The sequence below is a fragment of the Helianthus annuus genome, chromosome 17 (assembly GCF_002127325.2).
Source record: "Helianthus annuus cultivar XRQ/B chromosome 17, HanXRQr2.0-SUNRISE, whole genome shotgun sequence".
In the NCBI taxonomy this organism is placed as follows: Eukaryota; Viridiplantae; Streptophyta; class Magnoliopsida; order Asterales; family Asteraceae; genus Helianthus; species Helianthus annuus.
This window is the reverse complement of record NC_035449.2, coordinates 19,072,737-19,087,004: the sequence shown is the minus strand read 5'-3', so window position 1 is coordinate 19,087,004 and position 14,268 is coordinate 19,072,737. Positions and strand designations below refer to the sequence as shown.

The window sequence follows — 14,268 nt, the reverse complement described above, 5'->3', positions numbered from 1 at the left end:
AAATGGTAAACCACGAAACTTTATAAATAAAAGATAATCCCAAGGTATTTTGATGACATGTATCTTAGTGCTTCGATCACTTGTACATTACCATTTACAAATTATGACTCAACGTAGATAAAAATAAGCAAGTCGCAACGACAATTCTTCAATTTCTTTTGGGAGGAATCGGAAGTGGTATGGGTGGGATTTGATTCTTGCTAGTAAACAAAAAAGGGGTTTGGATGTGGGAAGTTTATCAAGTTTCGAAAAGGCTTTGTTACAAAATGGAGACTGCTTCGTTAATGAAGGTAATGATTTATGGGTTCATATTATTAAACCTATTCATGGCAATGAAGCAGAGGTTGTGTTTGGTCGTTAAAGAAAAAAATGGGAAATGGGGGAAGGAATGTCTATTTTCGGAAAGGGTTGTGTTTGATTTCCTAGATTATATATTTGCTTGAATCTCAATATCAAATCTAGGCGTCGAGATGAGGGGTGAAATTGGTCTTGGCCAGTGGCGGAGCTTGACCAAAAGTTTCGAGGGGGTGTAAAGTGATGGGACCAAATTTTCTTTTCCTATCGTTATGTTTCGGGTCGGGTTAGGTCGGCTATTCGATTCAAGTCGGGTCAAATAATAATAGTTCCAAATAAAACTAACAAAAAATTCATTCATTCAAAGAACCCGTTCTTGCACATAGAAAAACTAAATATTGCATTGCTATAATCCAATTAACATTTAACAATAACTACAAAAGAATAAAGAAAAGAATTGTTACCCAAATGATGTTGGTGGAACCGTCAATCACTGAATTGCAAATGGATAAGGATGGCACCACTTTCCAAATTGTGAAATTGGCCCAAAAGTCTTACCGGAGAACTGAAGAAACAAAAGTCAGAACCAAAAGTCTTGCGGCACGATGCAGAAACAAAAAGCTACGGCGGCTGGGAAAAAGATAAATAATATTTGATAATTAATAATTTGGTATTAAGTTTGTTATGTGGTGGGTAATCTAGGGTTAAACAAATAAAATAAGAGTTAAAATATATTTATCAAATTACCCACCATTTAGGAAAAATAATCGGGTGGGCGATCCTATATAAATTTTAAATTTTCGGACGAAAAATCGGACCATATACACACTTTTAGCTGAAACATTGGGTGGGCGGGTGCACCCCCGGGTAACCATAATGCTTCGCCCCTGGTCTTGGCGCCAGCCGGTTAGGGGAGGTCAAGAGTTGGAACAATTGTACAATCACTTGGAAGTGCATTTAGAGGAGGGAGAAGATAAGTGGGTTTGGGATTTTGATGCGGAAGATTCGTTCTCGGTTAAAAGCATACGTAGGCTTATAGATAATAAGTCTTTACCAAATGAGAATATCGAGACCAGGTGGAATAAGAATGTTTCTAATAAGGTATATATTATGGGTTGGAGGGTTTTGCTGAATCGACTGCCTAACAAACTAAATTTGGTGGATCGTGGTATTAACATTCCAAGTGTGCTTTTCCTGGTTCGTGATTTGAAGGAGACATTGGATCATTTATTTGGTATCTGTGATGTTACTACTTCAGTTTGGAAATTGGTGTTTGGCTAGCTTAATATCTTGTATATCTCGGTTTTTCCTTGTAAACCATTGGAGATTATTGCGTAAATGAGTTCGTTAAGTGTGTGTAAGCAGATGAAGCTCTTGATTATATGGAAGTTTCGGGAGCAAGGATCGGTGGAAAGGAAGTATCTTTGATTCGATTCTTAGTTATTCTTTTATGTGGATAGTGAATAGAAATAGGAAAATCAACGTTAGTTGGTCGGGTGGTTACAAAACCCCCTTCTTTATGTGTAATGTGCGTCTTTTACTAGCTTCTAGCTAGCCGATTTTTATAAAAGTTGGTTCCAAAAAAAATATAATAATTAAAAATTTGACTTGTTTGTACGGGCTACGTTTCTAGAATTTGTACTATCCTGTTTCTTAAACATTAAGTTGCCAAGAACTTGTATACGGCTGACATGATTAGGTGTTGGTTAATGACTTGTGCTGTTAACTACTTAGAATGACAACGCGTAGGTGAACCGTTAACATACCAGCAGAACATGATTTCACTTAACAGATTATGAATCGAATTATCTAACACACAGTGACGTGCCCTGAAATTATTTGATGGAGGTGCGGATGAGTGGTTCAAGCATATTTTCAGGAGGTGCGGTCAGGTTTTCTGCCTAAAATATACACTAATTTTTTTTTTCAAGGGGTGCGTCCGCCCACCCTGGCTTCACCTAGGTCCGCCCCTGCTAACGCCTAATTGACTAACAAAAAAGCGAGGACTATAAGTAATATGTTTATGAGAATGAAATATGAGATACGATCCAAAAGGATTATCAAAAATGTTCAAACAAAATCCGTATCATCAAATGAGAAGGAAAAATTAATGCCTCTTCTCCCTTTCGATCTCCTACGCCTCTATACCATACAACTATGCTAATATACATACGACATTATAGATGATACATTGTTCCATTAAGCAATACAAAAGTAAATCATAAAAGCCCTTACAGTATAAGTAAGCCTACTCTCATGTGTCTTCATGAGGTGATTTCTCTAGTTTGCTGCAGATAAAAGGACACTTTGTGATCCATTCCCATCTTCAAGCAAGCTCCCAAACACAGGCTGCCATAAAAATTATAAAAAAAAAAAATAATAAACACAAGTTTTCCACTGCAATTTAGTATTTGCTATATATTTTTAGAGCATTGTACCTCTTCATTACGGATCCCAAGGTAAAACGGCTCCGTCTCTCGTACCCCACCATTGGCTAAAATGATCCTTTCGAGGTCCTGAAAAAAATACAACAATTAATCATGTTTGCTAAATAATACTAGGTTAGATAGTGTATGAAACGAGGTCAAACGCAATGAGAAACTGAAATTTACACAAGACTCGATAAGATTCATCATCATCATACTCAATAAATCCCACCAATAGCAAAGCTAAGGTAGGGTCTGAGGAGGGTAAGACGTAGACAGCCTTACCTCTACCCCGTAGGAATAGAGAGGCTGCTTCCAGTGAGACCCCCGGCTCGATTGTAGTTTTGTATCAAGCCTTGGACCTAAGACACATAACACTCAAACAATCGGGACAAAGACTGATTGGTGCATGTACCCCGTGTCTTTCAGCTATCAACGTCACCACATGATGCATGATTAACCATCCGCCGCTTTTAATGTTATTTTCACGAAATTAGTAAAATAACGTTAAAGTTAGTACCACACATATATACATTATATGTGCACACCGCAAGCGGGGCATAACAAGACTCGATTAGATTATAATTTCTATATCTAGATGATATTAGCCTTCAAATATAGATCAAGAAGAAACCGCTTTACCTTCCCTGTCAATATCTCAGATTCAAGCAATTCCTCAACAATCTTTTCGAGAACAATGCGGTTACTCCAAAGAATCGATTTTGCTTTTTCATAAGCTAAATCATACATCTGCACATTTTTAATTCATTTTAGATGGTAATCATTTATGAGAAATTGTTTGAATGGGAAAATGATATTCTTCGGCAATAGAATATTATTCTTATTGTACATATCTGAATGAACAGCTTACGCATCAACTTATTTCCGCTTAAAGTATTTTAGAACATTACTTGTTAATCATTTATTACAACGCTTCTGCAGCGGAAATAAGCTTACCTTTTCTACTTTAGCCGCCATCTCATACTCATAATTGTCCCCCATGCTTAAAGCAGTCACCTTAGCATGTGCACAAAACATAACAAATAGAAATTAAAGGGTAAAAAGTAAATTTCTAAAGCATAGTGTTGGAAGTAATTCAAATGCAAATTTTTACTGCATTGCCATGGTGATAAACTACTGGACTGTCATCGGGTCCCCACCCGTACTGAATCACCATCCTTGTAGCTATCTGTTTTTAAGAGGCATATATAGTCGAGCTATTTATTTATAGACAGAAATCATATACCAAAGTCAAATAAATAGTTAAATAATAAATACCTCTTGTGCTTGATTCAACTCAGAAGAAGAAAGAATATTTTCTTCGCCAAACGGAAGTAACATTTGAGATGCAACATACGACCCAAAGCAAAATACAAGCTTCTTTTCAAGGTATGATCTCGATTCAACGTTTCCAATAGCGGAGCCTCCGGTTTTAGCCTTTGTGATCTTTGTACACCCAATTCCCTGCATGCAAAAAAAGATTTACTAACGATTTCCAGTATAAAATAACTGCTAACTAATTCAACTTCAACAACACAGTCACACACATGCACATATTATTTTTACATGTTATTTAAAGAGTAAAATGTCATTTTCATCCCTTAGGTTTGGCTACTTTTGTCCAAAGGTTTGTTTTTTCCACATCTGGATCCAAAATGTTTGAAATCTTGCCATTTTCATCCGACTTGTTAACTCCGTCAATTTTTTAACGTCAAGTCAGGGGTATTTTCATCTTTTTAGACATTTTTGTGATGATTAAAAGGTTGGGTGGGGAGAAAGTCAACAGAGGTGGATCTTTATTTCTTATAGTGTTTTTTATTTTAATAAAAAATGTCTAAAAAGACTGAAATGCCCCTCATTTAACGGAGAAAAATGGAAGGAGCTAACGAGTTGGATGAAAATGGCAAGATTTCAAACATTTTGGATCCAGATGCAGAAAAACTAACCTTTGAGCGAAAGTCGCAAAAGTAACCAAACCTCAGGGACGAAAATGGCAATTTCCTCTGTTATTTACCTATATATCTTTTGAAAAAAAAAAATTGCTTGGCTCTCTTTATTGGTAAATTCAGATAATATTCTAAAGTAGATAAGAGGGTATAAAAAAATCTGTAAGCCGAGATAAATACGAAAACCTAAAAATAAAACGCATACCTCCCAAGATAAAGGCTCTAGCCATAAGTTATCAACCACATCGTAGTTTGGTAAAAGAGCGGCAATAAGTCCACGTCCAGCAACCCACACCGCATGTGGAAACTTGGTCTCTCTCGTCCACTATTATGTCATCAGGAGTAATATTAATCACTAATAATATATAAAATAAATATCTCTTTTAATTAAAATTTAAAAGAAGTAGCAATATACTTACATCAAGGGGAACATTAAGATATTCAATTCCATTGGTTATCTGGCCATACGGCTCCATTAAGTCAACCACATTTTGCAAATCCTCTCTGGTCAAAGTCAAACCGAGATGATCAACCAGCATTTTGCTCATCGCCTTTGCAAGTTTTGTTTTCCTCAACCATGAGGGGATACTATTGCTGAACGTCTGTTCAATAATCGTTTTAACTTTTAAGTATCTGCTTTATTGAGTTTTACGGATAAACAAATACGCAGAAAAAAACTATTCCTTACCGCAATAAAGCTCGTATATCCCAAAAGTTCATCCCTGTCGAGAAATTTAGTCCTGAAAGCACTACCCTCCAAAGCCACAGGAACAAGTTTGAGTTCTACAGGACGTAAAAGTGCCGTTTTCTCAGCAACCTGAAACAAATAAGTCAGTAAAGAATTTTATATAGGTTCAATAGAGAACACTAAAAAAGTGGGGAACCGACTCAAACGAACTCCAATTGGACTCGTTCTCGCAGCATTGGAACCGGCTCGTCGAACCCTATAATATATATATTTAGGGTTTAGCTTTAAGTTTTAGCCTTTATGGTTTAGATTTTAGGGTTTATAGTTTAGATTTTACGGTTTAGCTTAGGTTTAGTCTTATGGTTTAGCTTTAGGGTTTAGAGTTTCTAGTCAGGGTTCGATGAGCCAGTTTCAACGCCGCTGGAATGAGTCCAATTGGAGTTCGTTTGAGTTGGTTCCCCTTGGTTCCCCATTGAACCCAACCCTATATATACATACATATATATATATATATATATATACATACATATATATATATATATATATATATAAACAGAGTAAGGAACTATATAGAAGAAATAATACGATGAATGAAAAGGTGATACATACCTTCTGCCAATCAACAAAATCAATAAGGTCAGGATCCATAGTTTCTTTCGCAGCGATTTGAAGTATTCTCTCTCTTTCCGCTTGTGTTGGTAGCTGAAGATGGAATATTCTGTCCATTCTACCTGGACGTTGTAAAGCCTCATCGATTTTTTTCAGATTTTGAGTTGTAGCCATCAAAACGACCCCATCCTGTTTCTCAAACCTGCATGAAAGATTGATGACATGGACATATATAATAACGCGTGACAACATTCATGCAGATCAAGCAGTATGAAATGAAGTATGTATTAAGTGAGTTACCCATCAAGTTCCACAAGAAGTTGATTAATAAAAGCCTCGTGATCCTGCTTTTTAGTATGTATAAACTTCCCTCGTTTACCAGCAAAGAGATCAAAATCTTCCACAAATATGATCACAGGCGCCTAGAAATAAGTTCATATTCGTCACTAATCGTTTGCAAAATCAAAAACATAAGAATTAATGTGAACGTATAATGTCAGCAAGTATAACCAGATCTCGGGCTGTTTGGAACAGTTCTCTAACGTTGGATGCACTCTGGCCCACCCATAAGCCCGCCTCTAACTGTTGAGCCTTAACCTCAACAACCGGAACCTTCGCCTCTGCGGCTATAGCCATGGCTAGTGCGGTTTTACCGGTTCCTCTCTCACCTACGATTAGAACTCCCTGCAATTGAATTACATGATAACATTTCAATAAATAATGTGTAGGAAATTTTCAGAATGGAAAACCGTATTGATGTGCACAGCTTAATTAAGTGTGAATTAGCTAAATGAAGATCAGGTGATAAAAAAATAACCATTTAAATAAAAATGAATTTTATTTTTATATTGTAATTTTGAGAAAAAAATGCCATTTGTGTCCATTAGGTTTGGCCAGTTTTGCGACTTTCGTCCAAAGGTTTGTTTTTCTGCATCTGGGTCCAAAAAGTTTGAAATCTTGCCATTTTCATCTGGCTCGTCAACTCCATCCGTTTTCCTCCATTAAGTCAGGGGTATTTCTGTCTTTTTGTTAACTTAAAGGGCAATTTGGTCTTTTTAGGGTTATTTGGTCTTTTTACATAAAGTGAAAAAGACCGAAGGGCCCTTTAAGTTAACAAAAGCGATAGAAATACCCCTGACTTAACAAAGAAAAATGGATGGAGTTAACAAGCTGGGTGAAAATGGCAAGATTTCAAACCTTTTGGATCTAGATGCGGAAAAGCAAACCATTGGACGAAAAAAACTGGCCAAACCACAGGGACGAAAATGTCATTTTACTCTATTTTTTATTGTAATTTTTCTTAACATTTTTTTACCTTTTAGTTTTCTTTTTTTTTTCTAATTTATATTTATTTAATGTTTGATTTTTATTTATTATATTATGCACCAACTAGAACTAATATTATACATGATTTTACATATAGTATAGAGATTTAATAACAAATCAATTATCTAATAATATTCATTATGATGGTTCATAAAACATTCAAACAACATACCCGAGGGGCACGCGCACCCATTTCTTGAAAGGCACGAGGATTTTGTAGAAATGCAATAACTTCATTGATTTCTTCTCTCATGAACTCAACGCTGGCAAAATCTTTCAAACGTATAGGCGGATTTTTCACTCTCTAAAGAAAAAAGCAATTATTATGTTAATCAAACAAGTTACTTTAAGAAAATACTAAGAGTAAAATGTCATTTTCGTCCGTGAGGTTTGGCCAGTTTTGCGATTTTCGTTTATAGGTTTGTTTTTGCGCATCTGGATCCAAAAGGTTTGAAATCTTGCCATTTTCATTCAGCTTGTTAACTCCATCCATTTTTCTCCCTTAAGTAAGGGGCATTTCCGTCTTTTTTGTTAACTTAAAGGGCAATTCAGTCTTTTTCACTTTATGTAAAAAGACCGAATACCCCTAAAAAAGACTAAATTGCCCTTTAAGTTAACAAAAAAGACGGAAATACCCCTTACTTAACGGAGAAAACTAGATGGAGTTAACAAGCCGGATGAAAATGGCAAGATTTCAAATTTTTTGGATCCAGATCGGAAAAACAAACATTTGGACGAAAGTCGCAAAACTGGCCAAACCTCAGGGACAATCATGACACTTTACTCAAATACTAATAATAAACAAAGGTTTCATGCGTTTTGAGTTCAAATACAAACCTTCATCTTGTCAAAAGCGTGGGTGATAGGATCAACGCCTTCCTTCTTCTTAGCTTTTGCTCCCCGCAACATAGCCCGGTAGAAGTATTTCTGCATAGCAAGAGTAACATTATATAAGAAATAATTGGTGTAGAGCATAGAACGAATAATGAACATGTGTTGAATGTAAAGAGACTTCTAGAAGAACGAATCATACCAGCCTTCTCAGCTTTCGCATGTTAGGATTTCTTCGTCGCACCTTCAATCCAGGAAGCTTGGGAGTTCTTTTTTTCAGGAAACGAAATACGTGCGATAAAATATACCAATATACTATAGCCCTAACTGCAAACATGAAATACCAATTGAATTCCTCATCTTCTTTTTGGGATTTAATATTCTCTTCTGCCTCCGACTTCCAGTTTATATATTGCTTCATGGGTATAGTCCTAAACAACTTTATCTTCACCTGTAAACAAATTTCATGACAACATGATATAGATAAAGTTAATAATAAACCGACTATACAGATAATCCGTATCCACATGCAAACCCAAACACCTGGGGTTGCAAACGAACCAAACGTTCAACGAACAGTTTGTTAACCGTTCGGCGGGAAATTCGTTTGTTAAACAAATGAACACGAACAAGAAATTCCGTTCGTTTAGTTAAGCAAGCGAATATGAACAAAGGGCGTGTTCGTTCATTTATGTTCAATAAAGTGTTCATTTATGTCCGATTGTGTTCGACAATGCATCAGTGTTTTTAGTTTTTATATTTTATTTAAATACTTTAAAATTCCGACAAATAAAACATTTAATAAGTGTCAGTGTAACGCTTGTTTGCGTTCGTTTGTTTTCGTTCGTCGCCTAAAATTAACAAACGAACATGAACACATTCATTTCCTTAACAAATGAACACGAACATAAAATCTCGAACATAAAATCTCATTCGGTAAGTGTTCATGAACAGTTCGTTTGCTTCCCTACAAACACCCCCTTCGTGCCGAATTGTAAGAATCCGTAAACGATATTATTTGAATATTTACCGAGGTAGGAACTATAAGCTCCAGCAAAGGACAAACGATTAGCACCATAATGTCTTGGGTTATATTTTTGAACCAATTAAAGATCCAATCAACGGTAGATACATCTCTAGCGTTCCATAATCCAACAAGCACTTGTCGGGAAAGCCGCATTGGCAAAAGGAATTGTTGTTTGATATCTAACTCTGAGAATGGGATCCACATCAACTGAACAAAAGTCGGAACATTTGAAGCAAGCATCTTTAAATACAACCCGTCAACTCCTCCAAAATCTTCAAACATGCTACCATATTCCTGAAATAAGCATTTGAAATACGAATCAAAGATGAAGTTTTGTATGAGAATTGTAAAGTGGCAATTTTGGCTTGATCACTTATAGATGGTTTAATTCGAGTTATGCTTTATACATAAACTTCCTAAACTATTTTATTGAGTGAAATGCCATTTCGTCCCTGAGGTTTGGCTAGTTTTGCGACTTTTGTCCAAAGGTTTGTTTTTCCGCATCTGGATCCAAAAGGTTTGAAATCTAGTCATTTTCATCCGGTTCGTTAACTCCATCCAATTTTTTCCGTTAACTCAGGGGAATTTTCATCTTTTTCGTTAACTTAAAAGGCAATTTGTTTTTTTTTTTCCAATTTAGTCAGGTTACATTTAGCATTATGCTAAATGCTAAATACTTGTACATGAAGTGAAAAAGACCGAATTGCCCTTTAGGTTAACAAAAAAGATGGAAATACCCCTGACCACTTAACGGAGAAAAAGGATAGAGTTGACGAGCCGGATGAAAATGGCAAGATTTCAAACCTTTTAGATCCAAATGCGAAAAAACAAACCTTTAGATGAAAGTCACAAAACTGGTCAAACCTTAGGGACGAAAATAACGTTCAACTCCTATTTTATTTCAATAAGTATGTTAGTAACTTAGTATTAAAAATATAATAACATTTCGTCTCATATTTGACACCCTAATAATTTATAGAAGATTTAGACAAAAGTCTATACCAATAACTACCCGCTTTACCCGACCCGCCAATTCTGCCACTATGATGCATAATTGAAATATTAATCTAAGAATGACCTTCAAATCGACGTAATACTCTTTGTCATCACCCTTGAGTGTCATAAACATTGCAGCCCAATCATGTCTGATTCTTGCACTTTCCACAAGCTTCTGAGACACAGCGTAAGGGACAGCTATAGGTTCCATTTCCCACCTATTTCTTTCTTCGTTATACCACGTTTTCGACAATACTCGATCACGGTCCAAAAGAATTTTTTCCTGCAACGAGCAATCAAATTATTTAAGTATTGATTAGAGTAAACTTCCGTTTTGCTCCCTGTGGTTTGGTCACTTTAACGGTTTTGCCCCAAACCTTTAAAAATAGCCATTTTCCTCCAATAGTTTGCTATGGTTTTTCCATTTTGCTCCCCGCGGGGAGCAAAATGGAAAAACAGACAATTTGGATGGAGTTAGAGGCGGGGAGCAAAATGGAAAAACTATAGCAAACTATTGGAGGAAAATGGCTATTTTTAAAGGTTTGGGGCAAAACCGTTAAAGTGACCAAACTACAGGGAGCAAAACGGAAGTTTACTCTATTGATTATTATTTGCTAATACTATCTTAAAACTTTGGAAAACTATTTACCTGTCTCTCAGCAACATACTTTTTACCAAATTCGACGTCTTCTAACACTTTTTCTTTAAGATCTTTTTTAGCTTCTTCACGCCATTTTTTCCATCCGTGAAATAAATGTGCACGAGCAGCCTTTGGAACGACAACCTCTTTTTCTCCAAATGTCCATTTACTTTCAACTTCGGGATAACCCTTCACGATTTCATCAACTGGGCTGTTTAAAATAACATATTTTTCATCGCCAAACTTTTTCATTTTCTTCCGAATGTTAGCTTCCAGATTCTTCTGCATTTCTCGTGATTCCGCAAGCGCTTGCTTCACACGTCGACTGAATTCGATGGAGTTCTGATCAAACGGAAATTCAATATCATCGTTTTCTACTACCTTTGAGAGAATCGTTTGCTCCCAGAATTGCTTTTGTGCAGTTTGTAGTTCTTTTTTAATTTCGGATCTAGAAAGCTTGGTATGAGAGCTTTGAGGCATCCTGCAAAGACATCGTAAGCAAAATCATAAGCACCAAAAAACAAAAACAAAAACAAATATGTATATACAGTTATACACACACATGTACACGTCGTATACGGATGAAAATATAATTACTCACGAATCACAAATAAACCACTTCATTCATATGTCAGTTAGGGTTGCTTTCGTCTCAAACTGAAAACAAAAAATCTTTGCTGAAATGGATCAAACGACCGAAAATCACCCTACAGCCTGCTAAATCGTGTCTATTCAAATATGAAACCTATTATTGTAGTAATCATAGTTGACACCTTACCTATTTGATAAAAATAAACAAAAAAAAATGTGTGCGAGTCACCCCAACTCGTCTCGTCCCGTTTCGACCCATGCTAAAATATAGTCATTTTTTACCCATTTGGTCAGTAAAAAGATGCATGATGTACATTCAGAAAACTAGATTAGACAGATTCTGTTATACATCTTCGTTTATCTCTAATCACAACAATTAGTGTTAATCATCTTTAAAAATACCAATTACAAAAGATGCTTACTTGTTATTGTCTTTCCGCTTCATTTCCCGAACAAAATTCTCGACAAGCACCGAGCTTTCCCTCTCTATAAAACAAAGTTCCCTAACACCAATACTCAAAGCCATCGTCTCTTTAACCGACATTTGATCCTCAATCTCACCAACTTCCTCCGAAATCACCATAAACTCCTTTTCTTTCTCACTAATCACCTCATCTAACTCCACCGCCACCCGATCCTTCGCCTTCTTATCCCCGCCTTTCTCCAAAACCCTATCTCTCTCCCTCTTCGACTTCATCACCGAATCAAGAATCGCCCCCGACTTCTTATCCAGTTCCGTCTTCTTCTCCCGCAAAACACTCAACTCCGCGTAAAGTTTACACAAAATCTCATCCTGTAACTCCTTCTTCTTCAACTTCACATCGTTTAACGCTACATTCACATTCTCCAAATCCCCATTTCCTGACCTAACTTCCTCTATAACCCTAACTAACTTGGAAACTGTCACTAACAGCCTCCGGGTATACTCCGAAAACTCGTGATCGTTTCGGTTCTGAACATTTTCTTTCCCTTTACTTCTTTTATCTTTCAATATCTCACTTATCACTGGTGCAGCAATTGCAGGGTTTTGGTTAAACCCTTGAATTGGGCATAACCCAATTACAATCCATAAAACAGTAATTGAAATTGGTTTTAAAATTTGTTTGATTGCATGAGGTATAAGTACCTTATCTTGACGTTTCTGTGTGGAATTAAGGCCGGCTGTGGTAGGTGGGTTAAATGGGGCATGTGGGTTGTTGATGAGTGATGAAGTGACGGTGAAGGGTGGTTGAAACCGGCGGCGGCGGTGGTTGTGGTGGTGGTTAAGACGTGGAAATGAGAAATTGAAGGTGGGGGTTTTGGGGAAAGGTGTGAAGGGGTTAGGGGAGGTAACGTGGGGATTTAGTGTGGAATTCATGGGAATGAATGAGGGTTTGATTCAGAAATCATTCAGTAATGCAAGAATAGTTGGGTATGATGGGAATTTAGGGGTGTTTGGGTGGCATTGTTGCAGGTATAAAGACAGAAAGAGGAGGAAGATGACTGTTGTCAAAGGTACACAGAGTGTGAGAGATAAGGAAGAAGAAGCATAGGTTAGACCGATTGTTGAAAAATGAAAACCCGCATGATGCGAAAAGGGTCGGCCCGACCCGAGTTACTGGCTAAGTTTGTTGGGTTGGGCTGGGCCGGGTTGGTTTTGGTTTGGGTTGGGTTGGGTACCTTGGTGTTATGTTGAAATTTTAGAGAAACGCCTGGTCAGCAGTCAGTCCGTAAAAATCATCGGTGAGATAATTAATATAAAAAGCTCACCTATGGTCGCTGGAGAAGGCGGTGGAAAGCACACTAAGAGACAATAAACAAAATTGAGGTGGTGAGGTTTTGAGAGATATAAAGCCCAACAACGCATAACAAACCAAACAAAATGAACAACACCAAAATGCTAAATAAAATAACCAATGGTACAACACTCAACAACCAAAACCACTTACTAAGTAAGATTATATAAATGGGACAATGGTCATCTTAAAAGGTTTATGCAAAATCTAACATTCATCTACTTTTAAAAAATGTGATGGTAAAATAAATATATTGTGTAACGCTCTGCTATTTCGTACTTTCCGTATTTGGAAACCTTTGCTTGTAATTCTATTTTTGGAAACTTTGTATTCTTGTAATTGTTCTTTCGTTGTAATCGATGTAAAATCTGAGAGTTGAATCATAATGAAATTCGTGTTTTCGTTACATTTACGTCATATACGTCTTATACATGTTCATACGTTCAAAAATATCATTCATACGACACTTTATTTATACTTTGTGCTAAAAATGTCAAACTTGCAAACTTGTGACCTATATGCTAAATTACACAAATTCGATACTATTTCTCGACAAATAAACATAATTATACTTATTTTATGTTGGTTTAAGACATAATTACCTTCCATACCCTTAACTATGATCCATCGTGCCAAAAACACCCTAATATGTGCTTAAACATGCAAATATGAAAGTTAAGGGACCAAATTAGACAATAATAAAAAATTCAGCCCAAGCCCACTCTATGGCGGCCCGCGACCCGACCCAGAGGTTGGCTTCGCGGCCCGTTAGCCAAGGCGGCCCAGCTCGAGAAAAGTTGACCAGACTCGTTTTTGGCGCAATTTTTGTGTTTTGTTTAATTTTTAAACATGTTTCAAGCATTAAATACACACCAAACCCAACCCTAATCACTTCCCTATAAATCCACACCTCTTCCAAGCTTTTTCCACTTTACAACATCCTCATTTCACTCTCAAATCTCCCTCAAAAGCTGCTGGAATTCAGAACTTGGAGATTCATCACAAGTTCTTCAAGTGAGCATAACTCACTCATTACTTAGCATTTTCACTTGATTCTTTTTCCCACTTGCTTGGAACAACCTTAGGAACATTTCCACAGGTTTTCCATGGAAAACCAAG

The 14,268-nt window shown here is 36.6% G+C and overlaps 1 protein-coding gene across 1 annotated transcript; it reads right to left on the bottom strand.

Annotated features, from left to right (window-relative positions):
- Positions 1-2,303: 2,303 nt before the first annotated feature.
- On the bottom strand, positions 2,304-12,765 carry LOC110910982 (probable inactive ATP-dependent zinc metalloprotease FTSHI 5, chloroplastic). The gene is made up of 19 exons (XM_022155550.2): positions 11,797-12,765; positions 10,793-11,264; positions 10,226-10,426; positions 9,151-9,441; positions 8,323-8,571; positions 8,127-8,216; positions 7,462-7,593; positions 6,474-6,647; positions 6,264-6,385; positions 5,964-6,165; positions 5,355-5,483; positions 5,086-5,268; positions 4,872-4,991; positions 3,999-4,184; positions 3,835-3,909; positions 3,678-3,737; positions 3,363-3,470; positions 2,733-2,810; positions 2,304-2,643 (listed from the first exon to the last, which is right to left on the bottom strand). Exons 1-19 carry the CDS (start codon positions 12,729-12,731, stop codon positions 2,575-2,577), a joined length of 3,876 nt encoding a protein of 1,291 aa, XP_022011242.1. The 5' UTR covers positions 12,732-12,765; the 3' UTR covers positions 2,304-2,574.
- Between the last annotated feature and the right edge of the window lie 1,503 nt (positions 12,766-14,268).

Excerpts from the sequence above, each read along its gene's own strand:
- LOC110910982 (XM_022155550.2), bottom strand. The coding sequence starts at position 12,731 with ATGAATTCCACACTAAATCCCCACGTTACCTCCCCTAACCCCTTCACA. Across the intron at positions 6,386-6,473 it reads TCCAAACAGCCCGAGATCTG|GCGCCTGTGATCATATTTGT; the intron begins GTTATACTTGCT and ends ACTTATTTCTAG. Across the intron at positions 5,484-5,963 it reads ATTTTGTTGATTGGCAGAAG|GTTGCTGAGAAAACGGCACT; the intron begins GTATGTATCACC and ends TATTTGTTTCAG.